Raw genomic sequence first — 19,495 nt, 5'->3', positions numbered from 1 at the left:
CGACGAGAACCCCGGCGGGGCGGGGCGGGCCCGCGCGTCCCGGCCCGGTTGCGGCGGAGCGCGCGGGGCCAGCTCTGCAGAAGGCGGCGGCTGGCTGGCCGGGACGGTCACATTCCGCTGCAGGAGCCGGCTTCACAGCCGCACTGCCCTCCCACACCGGGGACCCAGGCCAGCGGGCAGATCGCGCGGGCAACGCCCCCTGCTCCGGGGCAGACCGCGCGGCCCGGGCGAGCTCTGGGGGCGCCGCAGACCCGCGCCCACTCCGCCTCTGCGCTCTGCCCGCAGCTCGGCCCGCGCTGCCCGCCTCGCCGGGCCCGCGCCGGGATGGGGTAGGGGCAGCGCCACAGTCGGGCGATGGGCCGCCCTCTGGGCATCGAACAGCCCCCCGAGGCCTGACGGACCGCGAGGACCGGGGGAGGTGGGTGTGGGCAGGGCGGACAGAGCGCCCGGGGCGCCAGGGTTATGCGGGGGCAGGGAAGGCGTGGGAAAGAAAATGGGCTGCTGTGGGCCATGGAGAGCCCCGGGGAACCGTGCGTCTGGGCACTGCTTGACCTCCACAACTCCTGCCTCCTCCAGGAGCCCCGCCTGGATGTCAAGCGAATGCCCCAGTGCCCCGCAGCCGACTCGGTGGGGACCATGGCTTCGCTGATGCCCCTCTCCCCTTATCTAAGCCCAACGGTCCTCCTGCTGGTCAGCTGTGACCTGGGCTTTGTGCGAGCAGGTGAGTAGAGAGGAAGGGGGGGCGGGGGAGTCAGCCAGAGCTAGTGTGGGGGTAAAACCTGTTACCCTGTTAACTAACACCCTGACACCCACAGACCGACCTCCCTCTCCTGTGAATGTGACGGTCACTCACCTCAGAGCCAACTCGGCCACTGTGTCCTGGGACGTCCCAGAAGGCAACATCGTCATTGGTTACTCCATTTCCCAGCAAGTATGAATCACCTTTCTGCTTCCCCAACCTGTGTCCTTGGATCTTTGAACATTCCTTGGGTTACCTTCACCCTCTAAACTCCTTCCCAGAGGTTGAGGAGTCTGGGAGCTGGTGTTTCCCCCCACTCCCTTGGAGTGCTTGGATGTTCCAGACTCCCCAGTTGAGTCTTGTGACTAGGGACTGGGGTGACTGCTGCCCTCCTCTCCCATCTTCTACCTGCAGCGGCAGAATGGCCCTGGGCAGCGTGTGATCCGGGAGGTGAATACTACCACTCGAGCCTGTGCCCTCTGGGGCCTGGCTGAAGACAGCGACTACACAGTTCAGGTCAGGAGCATTGGCCTTCGGGGAGAGAGCCCCCCAGGGCCCCGGGTGCACTTCAGAACTCTCAAGGGCTCTGATCGGCTGCCCTCCAACAGCTCCAACCCAGGTGAGGGTCTCTGCTAGAGGAGTCTCTTTTTTTTTTAACCTTTTCTTTACTTCCCCAAGGCAAGTAACAGTCTAGTTTAGATGAATAGAAGGATGATTTAATTCATTGTACTGCCAGGAAAGGAAGGAAAAACAGGTGGGCAGGGACCAGCTATAGACAAGCTGCTAATGAATCTTTTGGGGGAAGGGCTTTTAAGCTTCCTTTCACCCAGTGTCACATCACATCAGCTGCAGCCTGCATGAGTGAATTCTGCACCTCAGCTGCAGCCTGCATGAGTGAATTCTGCACCTTGACCTGCCTCTTGGTGTCTAACCATCTGTCCACCAAAGCCTTCCTCCCAGAGAAGAGCCCCTACAACTCTAGGGGCAGCACTACACAAGGTCCAGCCTGACTAATCCCTGGTATCTCCATTCTGTATGTGACATAGCTTTCTAGCAGGTCATCTATAATAGGAGTCTGTCTCCTCTCTCCTTAGGTGACATCACAGTGGAGGGTCTGGATGGAGAGCGACCACTGCAGACAGGAGAAGTGGTCATCATTGTGGTGGTGTTGCTCATGTGGGCTGGTGAGTAAGAAACTGGATAGGCAACCTGGGTCTTAGAGAGTGAGACTTGGTGAAGGTAGGAGGTGGTGAAGGCTTTCTGTCGGGAGAAAAGAGAGTGACAGAAATTGAGTGGGGAAAATGGTTAATCAGGACAAGTTTGAGGAGAATGAGTGGAAGCTGTTGAAAGGCCATAGATGAAGACTGGAGTTGAAGGATTTTCTTCTTGGATTTTCTAGAAGTTGTGCAGGTATCACAGATCTGTGAGTGGAGAGGTCAAGGTCAAGGCTCAGATGGTATTGTTGTCTTTCAGCCGTAATTGGGCTATTCTGCCGCCAGTATGACATCATCAAGGACAATGACTCCAACAACAACCCCAAGGAGAAGGGGAAGGGACCGGAACAGAGTCCTCAGGGAAGGCCAGTGGGGACAAGACAGGTGATGTGAGGACCAGTGAGGGTGGGAAGGGTGACTTGGGTGCAGAGGAGCATCCAGGGAAAGGGAAAAGGCAAAAGAGGGCCAGAAAAGGGGGGAGAAGGGAAGGTCTAGGATGGAAGAGGCTAGAGAGTAAGGGTGGTACCTATTACTTTCTTGAAATTAGAAACCAGGTCATTTTCTTCCACAGAAAAAGTCACCATCCATCAACACCATCGACGTTTGAATGAAGAGCGTTTGAGGGAAGAAAGAGAACCAGAAGAGAAATTCGCTAACAACTTGGGGATGGGGATGGGGATGGGGTCAGGGAGAGCCTGATAGTGAGCTTCTCGAGACTCCCAGAGAGTAATGCACTCCTACAATCTCAGGCTGGTGCCCGTCCTCTTTCCATTGTGAGCAGGGCCAGAAGGTAGGTCTGTTAGAGTCTGGACCCCTGGACCTAGGAGTGGATATCAGATGGGACATCTCCTCCCATCACCCAGGTCCAGGGAGAGTAACTTGTTCAACCCTGTCCCATTAGGTCCCAAATAGGGGCCCCATGTCACTTACATCAGGACTCTTGGCATCCCCAGCTGCCCCCACATCTTGCTTGTGATCCTCAGAGAGGGGTGTTTCTGTGGCTACTCACCCTCCTCCAGCGAATAAGAGGAATTGTCTGGGCCTAGAGACAGATGCTGCACTGCACTACTCCAATGTCTTCCACGGAGCCTCTGGTGCTCCCCCCTCACCTGGCAGCCCCTCCAGCTGGCTGGTGGTCTCACCCCTGGGACATTTTTCCAATAAAGGTTCTTGGACAAACTGGAGCTGACTGTATGGTATACTCTATAGTATGCTGAAGATATCTCCCCACCTTGTCTCTCTCCTGACTCTCCAAGGGCCCTTAACACCACTACCAACTTACAGAAGCAGGTTTATGGTAGAGTGTTTATGTCGATGTCAATGCTTCAGCTTAAAATGGGTAAAGAAGGTCCAGGGAGAAGGAGTATAGGAAACTAGAGCCCTCATTTCTTTTACTTTGTTGGGTGAGTAGGGGGAAAAGGAGAAGAAAAAGATGTTAAGTACTTCCTGTGCCAGTGGAAACTACATTACATCACCTAAGAGGACCAGTAGCTTTTTTTTTTTTTCACTGCTTGCATCACTGGCCCAGCTCCTCGCCGTTCATTCTGACATCTCCATCACACCTTGGCAAATAGTCAGACAAGGACTGAGCAGAGTCCTGGGAACTAAGGAAAGAGAAGCTACACTAATGAATCCCTTGGTGCCATGTGCCCTTCCTGCCTTTGTTTTCCCTTTCATCTCTCTCTGTCTCTGCTCATTCAAAGTCAATAATAACTGTAATGCACAAATGAGATTATATCACATCTGTCACCATGTCCAGAGGAAGAGTCTGGAAATAAAACCTAGGGGCCAGGACTCCCCTGCCAAAAGAATAATTTGGGCCCTAGGACCTATCTGTTTCCTGTGAAAATAGGGGCTTTCCTCCACTCTTTCCTAATTTCCAATAGGGAATTGGTGGCAGTGAGAGAAATACTTGTTGACATTGGCAACCACTGTCCGAGAGAAGCTTCAGGACTCAGAAACTGTCTGGAGAGCATGTGATACACTTCTGGGAGGGTTATTGGTCTTCCTAACCTTAGATCACTCTAGAGGAGGCTTATGAATGGCTCTTTTTCTGCATTTCAGTCTCCCTGGTATGTTACAAGAAATTAGACCAAAAATTCTGAAAGGGACCCCAGTCCAAAGAAAGATCAGGAAGACTATCTTTTCTACTTAACCAAGCTCCAACCCCAGGTATCACAAGACTTAACTTTAACCTATCAGGTGAGCCATGCTCTGGTCTGTCCTCTACCCTGACCCATAAAAGCATCCAGTCTACTCAAGGAGTCTTGAACTCATCATTACCCAATGGCCAAATAGGATTCCAAAACACCCCTCAGAGTCTGGAAATCATTTCTTGGGACAGGAGTGTTACAGACTATAGTAGCTCGGCATGAAGACAGTGAGCTAAGACTTGAGAAGGACTATAAAGGGGATTCAAATCTACCAGCTCTAGGTTGAATCCCAATTCCACACTTTCCAGGCTGTGTTAACTTCACAAGTGACCCCTTTAATTGTAGATCTCCTGTTACATAAAATTGGACTAGTAATAATGCTAATCCTTTCAAAAGGTGTTTTTGAGATTAAACAATACAATGCATGCACAACATTTTGCACAGTACCAGGCATACTAAGTATTCACTGTTAACTATCAGTATTGGCCTGTGATCCTGAGCAAGTCACATAATTTCTTTGGGTTCAATTCTGTTAACTGCCTTTGCCTGTCGTAGGAACTGCCTTGCTTTCCCTTACAGTGTGATGACTAAAACAGTGCGCATGTGACTACGTTGTCGTAGATCAAGGAGCAAGAAAGACAAGGATTGCGATTACGATTACGTAGGACCTCGAATGCGCCTGAGGCTTGTGGGCGGGGCTTGATCTTGGGTTTGCATATAGCCACGGGATTGGTCAAGGGCAGGATCTATCAAACCATCTCGTGGTCCCGCCCTAGATCTCATTGCGCTTGCGCGCGTCCTATTTGCTTCGCGGTGAACCCACGACGTGACCTTGTGACGTCTTTTGCGTTCCCGTCGCATTTGCGTCAATGGCTGGCGCCGCGGCTGCTTGGCGGGTTGTCCAGGTAACCGCGGGAGTTGTCGCTGTCTGGTAGCATCTGAGAGACAGGTGTGCGTCATGCAGTTGAAGCACCTGAGGACCCTGCTGAGCCCTCAGGTGAGGAGTTACGTGCCTCTTCCCTCCCCTGGCCACTGTACGTTCCTAGAAAAGTGGGGGAACCGAAGTTTACAATGTTGAGCGCCTACTATGTGCAGAAAATTGTCAGATAGTTGTGATCCAGACTCTGCTCGGTCGATACAGCTTTCAGTAGGCGAGATGGACCTCTAACGCCCGCAGCTTTCATTGCATTTCATGCATCAGTTGTGCACCGGGCCCCGAGCTGGGGCTCTAGATTTGGATCTAAGGGATCCAGATCCACCCGCGTGACTGCTCTGCCTTCAAGAGGCGCATCCTAGAGAGAGAGCGCACGTGCAGACAACGAACATAAATCTACACTGAGTGAAATAAGCACCTTAGGTGCAAACCCTAAAAAGGGGAGGGTGGAAGACTGAATCTTCATGCTGATGAAGAAACATTACGGGCTCTGGAATGAGAGCAGAATTCAGGTTCTGGCATCACCACTAGATTGACCAAATGACCTGATGTCTCTGGCTTTCCTTACCACACAGCCTCTCTGAGCACGCCACCAACATCCTCATTTGGAAAATGACAGCAATAACAATAGCAGCTGTAGGAGACTTGGGAGAGAGAGTTAAAGTAATGTACACAAAAGAGCACCGTAAACTGAAAAGCACTGTGAAAATTAATAGAAAAAAGAGAAGGCGATTCAAAGTTAAAAAGAGACTAGCCAAAGCTAATAAGATTGTTTAATGTATGCCAGGGAAACATAATTAATGACGTTAGGTTGTGACTTACGGAGTCAGGCATACCTGAATTTAAATATTGATTCCACCACCTACAAACCGTGTGTGTAAACTCGAGCAAATTACTTAACCTTTTGGTGCCTCATTTTCCCATCTGTAAAAAGGGCATAATAATAGCATCTACCTCAAAATTATGAAGTGAAATGAGATGATGCCTATCAAAAATCCCTACTCTATGGTGTTTGTTAAAGGTTAGCTTCTATTACTCTAGTCCCTACACCATTTAATCCTCATGAAAATCCAATACAATGTACTTGCATGTTGTACAGAAAGAAGAATTAATTGATTATGGGACTCAGGAATGCTTCACAGAGAATGTGGCATTGGGAGAACAGAAGAAATTAGGACAAAAGAGGGTTGTGCTCCTTGCTCAGAATGCTGCCCCTGAAACGTGAAATTTGAAAATTCCTTTGCCTTAATGGAAAAATTGGAAATAGAATCCTTCAGTCCCTTAAAATAAGATGATGTCATGATGCAGGTAGGGCCAGATGCACAGGGTTGGGCACAGCCATAAAAGAGGATAATCAGCCAAGGCTCATGAGGAGCTCTCAACCCTTCTAATGTAATGAAGAATTGGAAGATGACAGTGGTGGTGTGACTATTTTCTGGTTCTGGTTTGAGGATTTGAGTGAAAAGAGCCTTTTTACTTCCAATTTTGGAGTTAAGTGGGTTAGGAATTAAAAGTGACAATAATTTAAGCAAGAGCAGTAGTGCCCTGGTAATTAATCAAACAATTGGAGCAGTCGCTATTCTTTTTAATTTCATGAAGGGAACCTTATGAAGTGGTAGAGCACTTGCCTATAGCAGGTGCCAGACCCTTGATTCAATGTCAGAATCATAAAGGGCTAGAGCTGGTAGTCAGAGGGACAGTTATACCGTAAGAATAATTCCCTGTGCCAGTTGCTGTTAGTTCAAACCTGTAATCCTAGCTACTCAGGGACAGAGATTAGGAGAATTGTGGTTCTGAGCCAGCCCAGGCATACAGTTCCCAACACAAGAAAGGGCTGGCAGAGTGGCTCAAGTGGTAGAACACCTGCTTAGCAAGTGTGAGGTCCTGAGTTCAAATCCCAGTACCACCAAAAAAAATTCACTGGAAGATGACCACTTCTAACTTGGGCTCCTGTGAAGTAGGTACTTAAGAGGGGAAAAAGTGACATTGTCCATCCTAAGTCTAAACTAATTATTTTATTCACTATCACAAGACTTTCACTATCTCTTCCTTTCCTGCCAAATAAGCCCACATTCCTTTGCCTGGCTGGAAAGACCCTTCATGAGCTAATTTCATTCAAATTTTCCTGCCTACTTCTCTGTTCTATTTGCAAGGTATTTTCAGTTACTTTTTCTTAACTAGAACTTGCCTTTGTTCATGCTCATTGCATCTCAAGTAATTTCCCACTCAGTTGCATCCATTCTTTAATGCTTAATTTTGATTATTTAAGCATAAAATTATCTCAGACTTCTCCAAATCATTATAGCACTTTGTATGTACTTGTAGGAAAAATTTCCTATTTTGCACCATCTTATGAGATATCGAGGCAGGATTTATGTTTTGCTCTTTAATTCTCTTTCAGCCCTGGCCAAATGCATTTTCCAGTAACACATTAATTACTCAAAAGTATTTATGAATGGCTAAAGACTAAAACTTATCAGGCCATTGAATTTATTTTAGTAGCAGACCTGGGATATGAGGGAACAAGGAGGCCATTACAGGCATACATTGGTACAGTCAGTGTAGTGTATTTGCATCATGAGTCTTTAAAAGCACATTTCTCTCACAGTACAGGAGCTGATGGCCTTGAAGACCAGGAAGGATCAGAGCTATCTTTTTGTTTTAAGGAAAGAACTGTAATAGGAAAAAAAAGTGAACCAAAGTCACACTAGATGTAATGGAACTGGAAATGCTTTTGACATTTTTGACCAGCACCTGCATTTATTTTACTTCTTTTCCTCTGCAGGATGGAGCCGCAAAAGTGACCTGCATGGCCTGGTCACAGAACAATGCCAAATTTGCTGTCTGCACAGTAGACCGAGTGGTGTTGCTGTATGATGAGCATGGGGAGCGGAGAGATAAATTCTCTACCAAACCAGCTGACATGAAGGTGAAGAGTACTTGTGTGTGCCTTAACCTGTTGATGGGTCCTTACAAACCTGGAAAACTTCTTAACCCACCTCCTAGCCATGGCTTACCCCTCTTTCTTTCAGTATAAATCCCTTGGTCTTGTTAGAGCATGTGTCTTTCATTCTTTTCTCTTTCATATATACTCATCATTTCTTCTTTTTGTTTTTACTCCTAGTATGGCAGAAAGAGCTATATGGTAAAGGGCATGGCATTTTCTCCTGATTCCACTAAAATTGCCATAGGACAGACTGACAACATCATCTATGTCTACAAGATTGGAGAAGATTGGTGAGGATAGAGACTGGGGGTGGGGAATGGCCCAAAAAAACAAGAGGCAGGCATGAAAAATCCCACACTGGCGAAGGAATAGGGAGGATGAGAAGGCAGGCTAAAGCATAAAAGGTAGAGACTTTCTGGAATCTGTTTTCATTGCTTTCATGCCTTTGCCTGTCTCACATATTCTGGAATCCCATCCCTGGAAGAATCAGCCTAAGATAAGCAGAAGGCTCTGAGAGCCAGACACATACCTATGACCAACTCCTAGTACTGTAAATAAAACAAAAGAAACAAACAGAAGGCCCCTCAAGATCCTGAGATCCAGTGTGATACTGTATCATTGCTATCGTTCTAGAGCTTCTTAAACTCCCTCTCTTGCCTCTTTTCATGGTTCCTACAGAGGAAATGCTACTGAGTCAAGAAATGTATCTGGTCTTTCTTCCCTGTCATAAGCATCATTTTTAGTAATTTATTTTATGGAAGTGGTTTTTAATATGTTTTCCCTCCTTTCCTTTGGCAGGGGTGACAAGAAAGTCATCTGCAACAAGTTCATCCAGACGGTAAAGTTCAGACCAGTCCCTGGGAGCTTAAGATGAGCAAACATGTATCAATGTCTCTGCTTGTAAATGTAACCAGGAGTTGTATTTTCTAATATCTGGACCTGACTTGTCCTACTGCAAGGATGTTGTTGCCTGGCTGCTCATGGTCATCTCCTTTCCTCCTAAGAGTCTAGTTATACCCCTCTTACTCATTCCCTCCCTGTAGAAGACTAGGATGGTAGTATGTGGCCTGGTATCCAGGTTGTTATAAATGTGCTAACCCACACAGACAGGATTATTTTTATACCCTTCCCTCCCTCCCTCCCTTTCTAGCTGCCTACCTACCTCCCCTCCTTCTTTCCTTTCTTTCTTCAGTATTGGGATTTGAACTCAGGGGCTTGAGCTTGCTAGGCAAGTGCTCTACCACTTGAGCCATACCCCAGCCCCTTCTTTTCACCATTTCTTTTGGACAGAGTGCTGTTACTTGTCTGCAGTGGCCTGCAGAGTACATCATTGTCTTTGGACTGGCTGAAGGCAAGGTAAAGGAGGGAAGGGAGACACAGGAGCAGTGGTAGGTGGGGATAATGGGTCAGGAAAGAGGAAGGTGGTTTGTTTTCTCCCTTAGGACCAAATTTTGTACTAGAGGAGACTGCATAGTGACCAGTTTTGTGTGTTTGGTATTTTTCCTTTTTTTCTTAGGGTCTAGGCACTGCTAGGCACCAGTGACTCTGCCTATAATCCTGGCTACTCAGGAGGCAGAGATCAGGAAGATCTTGATTTCAAGGCCAACCTGGGTTACATAGAAAGACGTTGACTCAAAAAAAAAAAAAAAAAGAAGAAGAAGAAGAAAAAGCCTAACTAGACTTATATCTATTCTCCCATTTTCAGGTTCGTTTAGCAAACACTAAAACTAATAAATCATCTACCATCTATGGGACAGATTCTTACGTGGTGGCGCTGACAACCAAGTAAGTAAGAAAGAGTATATCACAAGAGCTTAGAAATGTTGGGGAAAAGCTATGGGGAAGTCTTGACTGGGAGACCATAGTGTAAAAGATGGGAAGGTCTGGTAGCAGGAACTACAGGTGGGGTAGTGATTGACAGAGAAAAGAGACTTTCTTACACAGATGGAATAATCTCTTTCTCTATTTTTCTCCTTTCCTCCTTTTCCCCATTTTTAGTTGCTCTGGTAAAGGGATTCTCTCTGGTCATGCAGATGGTACCATTGTTAGGTATTTCTTTGATGATGAAGGCTCTGGAGAGTCACAGGTATGAATAAAGGATGCTTTGGGAGAGAGGTGAAGGGAATTCTAAGAGCCTCCTGAAAGGAGGTTAAACATTTAAGGCCCTACAATTGAGGAAATAAGGGAGAAGGCTGGAGGCATGAGATCTCAGGGAGAGAGATAGTTGGATGCCCCCACAAAGAGGATTTGTGTTTAGGAAGCCAAAACTTACTATTTATAAGAAGGCATGACTCAGGTAGAAGGGACTTTAAAATAGGGAAATAAAGACTCTGAGAGGAATCTTAAATGAAAATTAGCCCCATTTATGTAAGCAAGTTATGCACAGACACACACACACACACACACACACACACACACATGCAAATTCATAGAAAAGAGTTAACTGTTTACTCTGGAAAGGAAAAAGGAAAAACATAACAAAAGGAATGTTGATGCTTTACTCTGTATAATTTGGTATTGTTTCAGTCATTTACATTACAAATTACTGATATAATAATTATAATTACAAATTACTGATATAATAATTATTAGCCCTCCTTAAAAAAAAAAGAAGAAACCATATCTTCTTTGTGGCCCTAAACAGTGTTGGTTAATGTAGGACACCTCCCTTTGGGTGGCTTTACTAGGTGCATATTAAAAATCTCCAACACACTATTTTGAGATTTCCCTTGAGTATAAGGTCAACAAGTGTGCAGATGTGTGTGTGTGTATGTGTTCATGAGACAGAAAGATAATTCATGAAGTCTTTGGGATTAGGATATGTTGGAGTGGGAAAATATTGGAAGAAAGATTTCTGCAAGGTGGGGCAATAAGAGTGGGCATATCAGGTGCTGGGAATGGGAAGTTTCTGGGGTGGAGTCCTCAAAGTATGATTGAAACTTTCTTTCGTAGGGGAAATTGGTTAACCATCCATGCCCACCCTATGCCTTGGCTTGGGCAACCAACAGCATTGTGGCTGCTGGCTGTGATAGGAGGATTGTAGCCTATGGGAAAGAAGGTCACATACTGCAAACTTTTGATTATAGCCGTGACCCACAGGAGCGGGAATTCACCACAGCTGTAGCAAGTCCTGGGGGCCAGTCTGTTGTACTAGGAAGTTACGACAGGTGGGTCCCCTTCCCAGCTGCATCTTCTGCCTCCTTTCTCTGTGAAGTCTCTGCTTTAGCTCAGTTATTCTGAGCCAGAGTGTGAGCCTGGGGACCCTGGACAGGATCTAGTGTCTATTGAAAGGGATTCTCAGATAATAATTCGTGTGCTTTCCTCTGCCTACTTTTGCCATCCAATGGTGTGCTGGAAGCTCTAAAATGTATGATGCGCTTGTCTCTGTGCCTTTCCCTGGAATTCCACAGCAGAATTCATCTCCACTTTCTGTGCATTCTCATTGCCCTTTCAAAAACTGGCTTAGAGTTTATCACATTGTGTTATATTTTGTTGCTTGTATCTATCTGGTTATATTGAAGAGCCCTTTTATCTGCAGTGCCTAGATCAGCATATGGTACATCAGATGTAGTCAATATTTGGTGAGTGAATGAATAATGGAATAGCAGATAAACAGCTAGAGTCTGGATCCCCTCACTTCTTTGGAGCATGCTTTGCCCCATCTTTTGTTAGTCTATCTTTCTGTCCCCTTCAGTCTTGTGTGTCTCCTCATGTTCCTTTCTTTCTTCTCTGACTCTTATCATTTCTCTTTACTTTTTCCATATTTCTCTACTATTGACAGTTCATTTTTCTCACCTGTCCTAGTCTTTTGTTTACTTCCATCATTCTTATGCCATTTAATTTTCCCTTTATTTTTACACCTTCTTCTGCATCTTTTTGTCCTCCCCTGCTAAATTGTTCTCTTGTATTTACTTTCTTATCTGATATAGCAAGACTAATTTCCTTTAGTTACCAGCTTATTTTCACTCTTTTGTTCAGCCTCCATCTTTTCTAAAAACCACATACCTATTTCAGACTTCGGGTGCTCAACTGGAGCCCTCGAAGAAGCATCTGGGAAGAGGCAACGCCCAAGGAGATTGCCAATCTATACACAGTCACTGCCTTGGCCTGGAAGCGGGATGGCTCACGACTTTGTGCTGTATGTTACTAGTATCCCCTTTCTGGATTGGTGACTTTCTTCAAACTGGAATAAAATCCTTCCTGTCCCAAAGCACTTTCCCATGGCACTAGAGAATCTCCCCCCCCTTTTTTTTTTTGACTCCAACTTAAAACGCTGGTGTTAAAGGCAAGAAAGAGAAATTTATGCTGTACTAAAGGTCCCAAGGGAGACTCAGATAAGGCTGATTTCTCCCTTCTATATGTGATGCACTTGAGTCCTGTGATTGCCACTTCTTTCCTTCTGATACTTCCACAAACTACCAGCCCTCTTACTGCCAGCTATTCTCTAGATTTTAGAGCCTATGTTTAAAGAATGTCTCTAAATATCCTCCCCATGCCAGTGTACCATGTGTATGACCTTTTATGCTATCGCTTTTCCTTCTAGGGCACACTCTGTGGTGGGGTGGAACAATTTGACTGCTGCCTCCGAAGGAGCATTTACAAGAATAAGTTTGAGTTGACATATGTGGGACCTAGTCAGGTGAGCAGCTAATAGCCTGCCCCACCAAGATCTTACATGGCTTATTCACCTTTACAGCACTTTCCTGCTTGCCAGCCATAGCTAGTGTCAAATTTAACCTTTATGCCTCTGGCAGAGCTGTTCTGGGGAACAGAATGTGTATGGGTAACTCCCTGGCAACTTTCCTGCTATAACCATTCCAGCCTATTGTAAGAAAACCTTTAAGCACCAGGCTTAAAGAAGTACAGAGATTACTACTTGCATTTTCCTGGGTTGAAATTTTACTGCCTATTTGCTATTCACTGGGGAAGTTGGTAAATAGGATTACAAGTGAACTCTGTTGTTTTAGAATCTCTGAACTCCCTGTATATGAATGATGTTGCAAGCTAATTTCTTAGTTCCTGAGCCTACTTTTCTCTACCTCTTTCTTTTCTTCTATTTTTTTTTGTTCATTGATTCCCTCATTTTTTTTATTCTCTCCAGAAACATCCTTTCTCTGCTATGTGTTAGCACTGTTAGGAATTGGGATAAAAAAATTAATACTCTGAAGACCTTGTTGCCTAATCAAAAAGATCAGCATTAGCAAAGGATACAAACATATAGAAAAATAATAGAATCTGGGGTTTATTTCAGTGATAGAGTACTTGTCTAGCATATATGAGGCACTGAGTTCAATCCCCACCACTGAAAAACGTGAAAATCTAGCCAGGCACGGTGGTACATGCCTGTAATCCCTACACTTTGGAGCTGAGACAGGAGAGTCATACCAACCTGATCTAGTCTTCATAGTTAGTTCCAAGCCAGCCCATAAAGCAAGACCCTGTCTTAATAAAACCCAAATAATGATAATAATAATCATAATAATATAGTACTCTGTCATAATTGGTATAAAAGTTTTTATAAAAGCTCTGGGAACATAGAGATTGTGACTGGTTTTATGGAACTCTCAGATGCCTATGTATCATAAGCACCAAGAGAGATAATATATGAAAGTATTTCATAAATAGTAAAGCCCTATGTAATTTTAAGTAAACAAGGTATTAGCTGTGTTTACCACTGTGGAGGTGGGCAAAGGGTACAATACACAGCACATTCACCATTCTTTTGGGCTGAGAAAGCCTAAGGTGTCAGACTTGTCCCTTCCCAAGGTGATTGTGAAGAACCTATCATCAGGGACCCGAGTGGTGCTCAAGTCACACTATGGCTATGAGATAGAAGAGGTGAAGATCCTGGGAAAGGAGCGTTACTTAGTGGCTCACACATCAGACACACTGCTGCTGGGAGACCTGAACACCAATCGTCTTAGTGAGGTATGAACCGAGAATGGAAGGGTGAGGACTGAGGCCTCTCAGCTTGCTACTTCTGGGGATCCAGGGTCTCTAGAGATAAAATCAATGCAGGAAACTCCAACATTCTGGTGTTGGGGATTTCGTTTCAAGGAATGAGAGGTTTAGAATCCTGGAATATGAATCTCCATACTTGGACTGTTTTTATGTCATCTCTCAGAAATATAGGGACCAAGGCAAGATCTGACATAGTGCTTCTTTTGTGTAATGTCAAGCCCCCTGAACTTGATCTCTCTGCCTTCTACCTCACAGTCTTTCAGCCTTGTCTTAAATAATAATCCACATTGTTTCTTATGTTTTCTACCTCCTTTACAGATAGCCTGGCAGGGATCTGGTGGCAATGAGAAGTATTTCTTCGAAAATGAGAATGTGAGTAGAGTAGATTCACTGTCACCATCTTGATAAGCTTCTCCCCCTTCCAGGTCCTGTATCAGAAGGAAGACAAATGGCACCGGACAGGAAGACAGCAGATAAAGAAAGGGGAGGATGTTATAGGCAGAGAACAGAATAAAGAGAAAAGGTGGAGTCACCTTAAACTACAGTATACCTCCTCCACTGTTTTTGTCCATGCCTCCTCTCCTCCTCTTCCCTAGGTGTGCATGATCTTCAATGCTGGAGAGCTGACCCTGGTAGAATATGGGAGTAATGACACCTTGGGTTCTGTACGCACTGAATTCATGAACCCTCACCTCATCAGGTAACCTCTCAGGGTTCTCTGAAACCTGGAAATCCAAAAGGATTTCTTTTTGACTTCTAAATTCTCTGTCCCCAGGTTAATCTAAAAATTTCACCCCATCCAGGTAAGAGTCCTGGATAAAACCCCAGGCTAAGCCCATTTTTTCTTACCTCACCCTTCATATTTCAGTGTTCGTATTAATGAGAGGTGCCAGCGAGGAATGGAAGATAATAAGAAACTGGCTTATCTTGTTGATATTAAGACTATTGCTGTAGGTAAGACACTCATAATTTTAATAACAAAACAATACTTACAATACTGTACTTCCATATCACAGGATTGTGTTTGGTGAGGAATCCAGGACTCTGAGAGGCACCAGATAATATGTAACCCCACTCTCACAGTGGATAGATGAAATATTTGAGTCCATACGGGTGGGCCTATACCTAAATCTCTATATGGAGATGCATACATATTTATTATATAGACCTGCCCATATAATTTTCATGTTCTCTAGGCGTGTATCTTAGGGATAGCAAATTGTAAATAGTAGAGAAGAACCATTAGGAAATTTATGAATTTTCCTGTTTAGATTTATAGAATCATAGACTCTTTAGAAGTGAAAGAGGCCTTTTTATATAGTTTGCCATTAGTAACTAGTAGTGACAGAAACTTCATTTGCATTTCACATGTGTTAAAATTTATAAATCTTACCTTACATATTAATGTTTTATCATGAAATGTCTCAAGCATGGAAAAAATACAGAGAACAGCATAGTATTCTCTAAAAAGTATAGGGTATAACACACCTATACAGTGTAGCTATAAGCATGAGGTTCTGTCCACCAGAGACTGGGAAGATCTTGGTTTAAGGCCATCCTGGGTAAAAAGTTAGCAAGTCCCCATCTCAATAAACTGGGCATGGTGGCATGCACCTGTATCTCAGCTACAAGGAAGGCTATAGGTAGATGGTATAGACTGGCCCAAACAAATATGATGACTGTATCTAAAAAATAACTTTAAAAGCAAAAAAGGCTGGAGGTATGGATCAAATGGCAGAATGCAAACATTAGCCCTGTGTTCAAACCCCAGTACCACCAAAAAGAAAGAAAAAGAATGGCACTCTCTCCATCCCACTTTATATTATATTAATACTTAATTTTAAATGTTCTACTTGCTACCTGTGTGATGTTACCTAAGTTACTTAACCTTTCTGTCCCTCAATTTTCTCATCCACATAATAGGGACAAAAATAGTACCTATGTCATACAACAAGCACTTAGACTAGAGCCTGGTACATAATAAGCACTTAATAAATGTTAACTATTAATATCAATGATATTATTACTTACTTACCCATACCCAGTTCTGTCACCTCCTAACACCTTATAGTTACCATGGATCCTTTACTTCTCGTATTGATGGGCATTTAAGTTGTTGATTTTCTGCTGTTAGAGTGACGTTATTCTCTGAAGTCTGTACTTAGAGTGGAACTGCTGAATCATAAAGAAATACACCTTCATCTTCACTAAATATTTCCAAATTGCTCTCCTAAGGAGCTGTGCCAACTTGCACTCTCCCAGCAGTTAGACTTCCCATTTATCAGCATCCTCTCCAATACTTGAAATTACCTGACTTTGTGATTTGGCTTACTGATGTCTATGAACCAGTATTTCGTTGTTATTAACTTCACTTATTTATTGAACACTTGGATTTCTTCTGCAAATTGCCAGCCCCTATCCTTACCCATTTTTAAAATCAAGCTGTCTCTTAATAATTTGAAGTCATTTACAAATGCATTTTGTCTCAGCCTGTGGCTTGTCTTTAGTGTTCAGACACATTTAATGTAGTCCATCTTATTACTTTAAAAATAATTTGTATTTTTGAGGTCTTATTTTCTTATATTAAGAAAGTCTTCTTTATTCAGTCTTATATTTTAACTTTTTCCTTTTTTTGGTGGTACTAGGGCTTGAAAACTCAGGACCTCATGTACTCTGCAGCTTGAGTCACTCCACCAGCCCTTTTTTGTGTTGGGTATTTTCAGGATAGGGTCTCTCAAACTATTTCCCCGGGCTGGCTTCAAATCCTAAGTAGCTAAGATTACAGGCATGAGCCACCAGTGCCTGGTAACATTTTTAAATTTGCTTTCCACCTGGAATTTATTTTTATGTATAATGTGGGTAGGGATTTAATTTTACTTCTTCCATATGTTTAACCATTTATTTAAAGTCCATTCTTCACCAAGCAATTTGTAACACCATCTCTGTCATAAATCAAGTTTCCATATGTACTCGGGCCTATTCTTAACATAGTTTTAATGAATATTATATTTAATATCAAGTTGCTGACCTGAGAAATGTAAGGCTCTATAATGGGAATAATAATAATATAGGCCACGAGGCCTGAGATCCTAGTGGGAATGATGAGCTAAGAGACTTAAGTCCATCCACTTTAGGTCTCATTTTCAGTATCTGTAAAATAACAGAGTTCTTCTGTTAAAGTTTTTGAGTCACCAACACCTTTGAATATCTAATGAAAATCATAGACTTTCAGAAAAATGTATATACATGCTTAACTTTGTACATAGTTTTAGGGTTCACAGAGATAAGGTCCTTGCTGCTCTAACATTCTATGATTGTACTTATAATTGGAACATTAAAACATGCCTGGATCGTTTCACTTTTTTAATTAAAAGTAAATTCATTTTTAAATTGCTCTTACTGATTGTAGACATTAGCCAACATTTGGTCTCTGCATATAAAAAGGGAGACACCTTGCTTGTTAATAATATATGTCAATAAGAGTTGTGAATGGGGTTTGATCAGGAGACTCCCTAAAAGCATCCCAGCCAGTCCTGAATGGTCTGCTTTACAGACCACTTTATATTATCTCCAAGATTTAGCTCACACTAAAGTGTTCATCCTGTGCACAAGCCAACCTTTTATTCATTCATTCATTCATTTTTGGTTTTTTGAGACAGGGTCTTATAGCCCAGGCTGGTCTTCAACTTGTGAACCTCCTGCCTTAGACTCAGCTTCCCAAGTGCTGGGATTACAGTTGTGCACCACTACATCCAGCCTAGCGTAGCTTTAGTCAGAGGCTAATCCTATTTTGTCTGTGCACCTTCCCCACTCTTCACTCTTTAGCACTCTCACACCACAGGCACTCAGATGTGCAGGAAACTCCTTGAGTGTGTGTGAGATCAAGGTCATTTCATTTATCAGCTTTCTGTCACTGGTACAGCAACAGACTCATCCTTAATGCACTCAGTGTGCCCTCCAGAGGATTTCATGAGCAGTAAAGCTACTTGCTCAGTACTGTGATCCTCTGAGGCAAATACAAGAGTTCCAGAGAGGAATCTGGTACAGAGGTCTGGGACTTTTAGTGAACTACAGGGTTAAACAAAACCATCTACAAATCTAGATAAGCTCCAATTTCTTACACATCCTAACAAAATGATTCTGTATTGGTCATTTGCATTCCCTAGTGACACATTCTTAAAGCTGACCATGTAATTGTAAGACCAAACTTTCACAAATAGCTCTATATGTGACTGTGAAGAATATGCTTTTCTTTATAGTGGATCTGATTGGTGGCTACAACATTGGTACCATAAGCCATGAGAGTCGAGTGGATTGGCTGGAACTTAATGAGACTGGGCACAAGCTCCTCTTCAGGGACCGGAAACTTCGTGTGAGAAGAGTCACTAGGGCCTTAGGCCTTGGCTGGTCCATAGAGGGTTTGGGAGGGGCAAGATGGGCATAATTTCTTGATTCTATATATTATTGGCATAGCAAAATGTACAGAAGAATCAATATTCTCTGAATCCACTATCACAACCTGTCCTATATTATCCTTAAGGAAATTCTATTATGATAGAGACAAAGTCAAAAGGAGAGTTTGAGAGTTGGTTTCTCTCTTACTATTTACAAGTCTGTGTCCTCATCATCGCTCACCTTGCTGTTGCTCCAGTGCTCTTCAGCCACACTTAGCTGCAGGCATCAAAGCTGGCTTGAGGAGTCTCTTCCTACCCCTTATTGATTCTCATCTCAATATGGTATCACTAAAGAGTTTACCTGTGGGTCAGCGAGACAGTCTGGTGATAGTTCACTTCAGTGAAAACTACATTACAAATTTCCAGATCATCTCACTTGAAAGATGGCTTTATTTATTAATCCAAGCTGGCCCAGAGATATTCTAAGAATGAAAATCTTACCTTTATCTACCTTCAGATCCTCCAATGAGATCTTTGCTGTTTTGGTCATCTGTTATTTGGCCAGAGTCAGCATACCAACTCACCATAAACTTCAAGGATTGTAGGTCAATAAGTTTTGACATTCGGGATGTCCTTGACTGGTGGGAAATGCTCAAAGTCAGAAGATACGCCCCCTTCTAATTGTGCTGTCTGCCTCTTCCTTCTTCAGTTGCATCTGTATGATATTGAGAGCTGCTCTAAGACAATGATCCTCAACTTCTGCTCCTATGTACAATGGGTTCCCGGAAGTGATGTGCTTGTAGCTCAGAACCGAAACAGCTTATGTGTGTGGTATAACATTGAAGCACCTGAGAGAGTTACCATGTCCTCTATCAGGGTACGTTGATACCAGGGATCCTCAGACATGGAGTCAAGCTAATTACTTAGAACCCTCAGGAGATTGAAGGTTGCTTGGTTTCCTCTGTCCACCACCTATAAGCTCTGTGATGGAGTTGGCAAGTAAAGCTTAGACCCTTCCCCATAGTGTACTGGCCTCCAGAATCATCCTTACTCAAATTCCTGACATTACTTTAGACCTTTCAAGTATGGGTCTCCATTCCAGTGGCCTTGGGACTTCAATCAAATCATTATGTGGAGTTCTCTCTAGGCTGGA

The 19,495-nt window shown here is 43.8% G+C and overlaps 2 protein-coding genes across 7 annotated transcripts in view; both read left to right on the top strand.

Moving 5' to 3' along the window:
• The first annotated feature begins 14 nt into the window (after positions 1–14).
• On the top strand, positions 15–3,137 carry Fndc4 (fibronectin type III domain containing 4). 4 transcript variants are annotated; one of them, XM_074049395.1, is made up of 8 exons: positions 18–418; positions 577–721; positions 816–931; positions 1,154–1,358; positions 1,586–1,738; positions 1,834–1,923; positions 2,213–2,337; positions 2,525–3,137. In XM_074049395.1, exons 2-8 carry the CDS (start codon positions 601–603, stop codon positions 2,558–2,560), a joined length of 846 nt encoding a protein of 281 aa, XP_073905496.1. In that variant the 5' UTR covers positions 18–418; positions 577–600; the 3' UTR covers positions 2,561–3,137. The 4 variants fall into 4 exon arrangements, with proteins under 4 accessions (XP_073905497.1, XP_073905496.1, XP_020010079.1 ...); XM_074049396.1 differs by lacking the exon at positions 2,213–2,337 and having other exon boundaries at positions 15–418; XM_020154487.2 differs by lacking the exon at positions 1,586–1,738 and having other exon boundaries at positions 22–418.
• Positions 3,138–4,926: 1,789 nt separating this feature from the next.
• Positions 4,927–19,495, top strand: part of Ift172 (intraflagellar transport 172) — a 35,140-nt gene continuing 20,571 nt past the window's right edge. For 2 of the 3 annotated variants that reach the window (XR_012439636.1, XM_020154691.2), the window contains exons 1-16: positions 4,927–5,103; positions 7,826–7,969; positions 8,165–8,277; positions 8,786–8,825; positions 9,278–9,343; positions 9,693–9,772; positions 9,986–10,073; positions 10,940–11,154; positions 12,002–12,125; positions 12,531–12,626; positions 13,754–13,915; positions 14,267–14,320; positions 14,545–14,648; positions 14,817–14,902; positions 18,208–18,320; positions 19,052–19,219. Coding sequence is in view for 2 of the 3 variants with exons in the window: in XM_020154691.2 (XP_020010280.1) it covers positions 5,065–5,103; positions 7,826–7,969; positions 8,165–8,277; positions 8,786–8,825; positions 9,278–9,343; positions 9,693–9,772; positions 9,986–10,073; positions 10,940–11,154; positions 12,002–12,125; positions 12,531–12,626; positions 13,754–13,915; positions 14,267–14,320; positions 14,545–14,648; positions 14,817–14,902; positions 18,208–18,320; positions 19,052–19,219 (1,692 nt within the window). In the remaining variant the exon portion in view is untranslated. The remainder of the gene's footprint in view (positions 5,104–7,825; positions 7,970–8,164; positions 8,278–8,785; positions 8,826–9,277; positions 9,344–9,692; positions 9,773–9,985; positions 10,074–10,939; positions 11,155–12,001; positions 12,126–12,530; positions 12,627–13,753; positions 13,916–14,266; positions 14,321–14,544; positions 14,649–14,816; positions 14,903–18,207; positions 18,321–19,051; positions 19,220–19,495) is intronic. The other variant, XM_074049386.1, reaches the window with a different exon arrangement.

This window comes from Castor canadensis, chromosome 12 (genome assembly GCF_047511655.1).
Source record: "Castor canadensis chromosome 12, mCasCan1.hap1v2, whole genome shotgun sequence".
Taxonomy (NCBI): domain Eukaryota; kingdom Metazoa; phylum Chordata; class Mammalia; order Rodentia; family Castoridae; genus Castor; species Castor canadensis.
The sequence above is the reverse complement of the archived record's forward strand: the minus strand, read 5'-3'. Positions and strand labels throughout refer to the sequence as shown.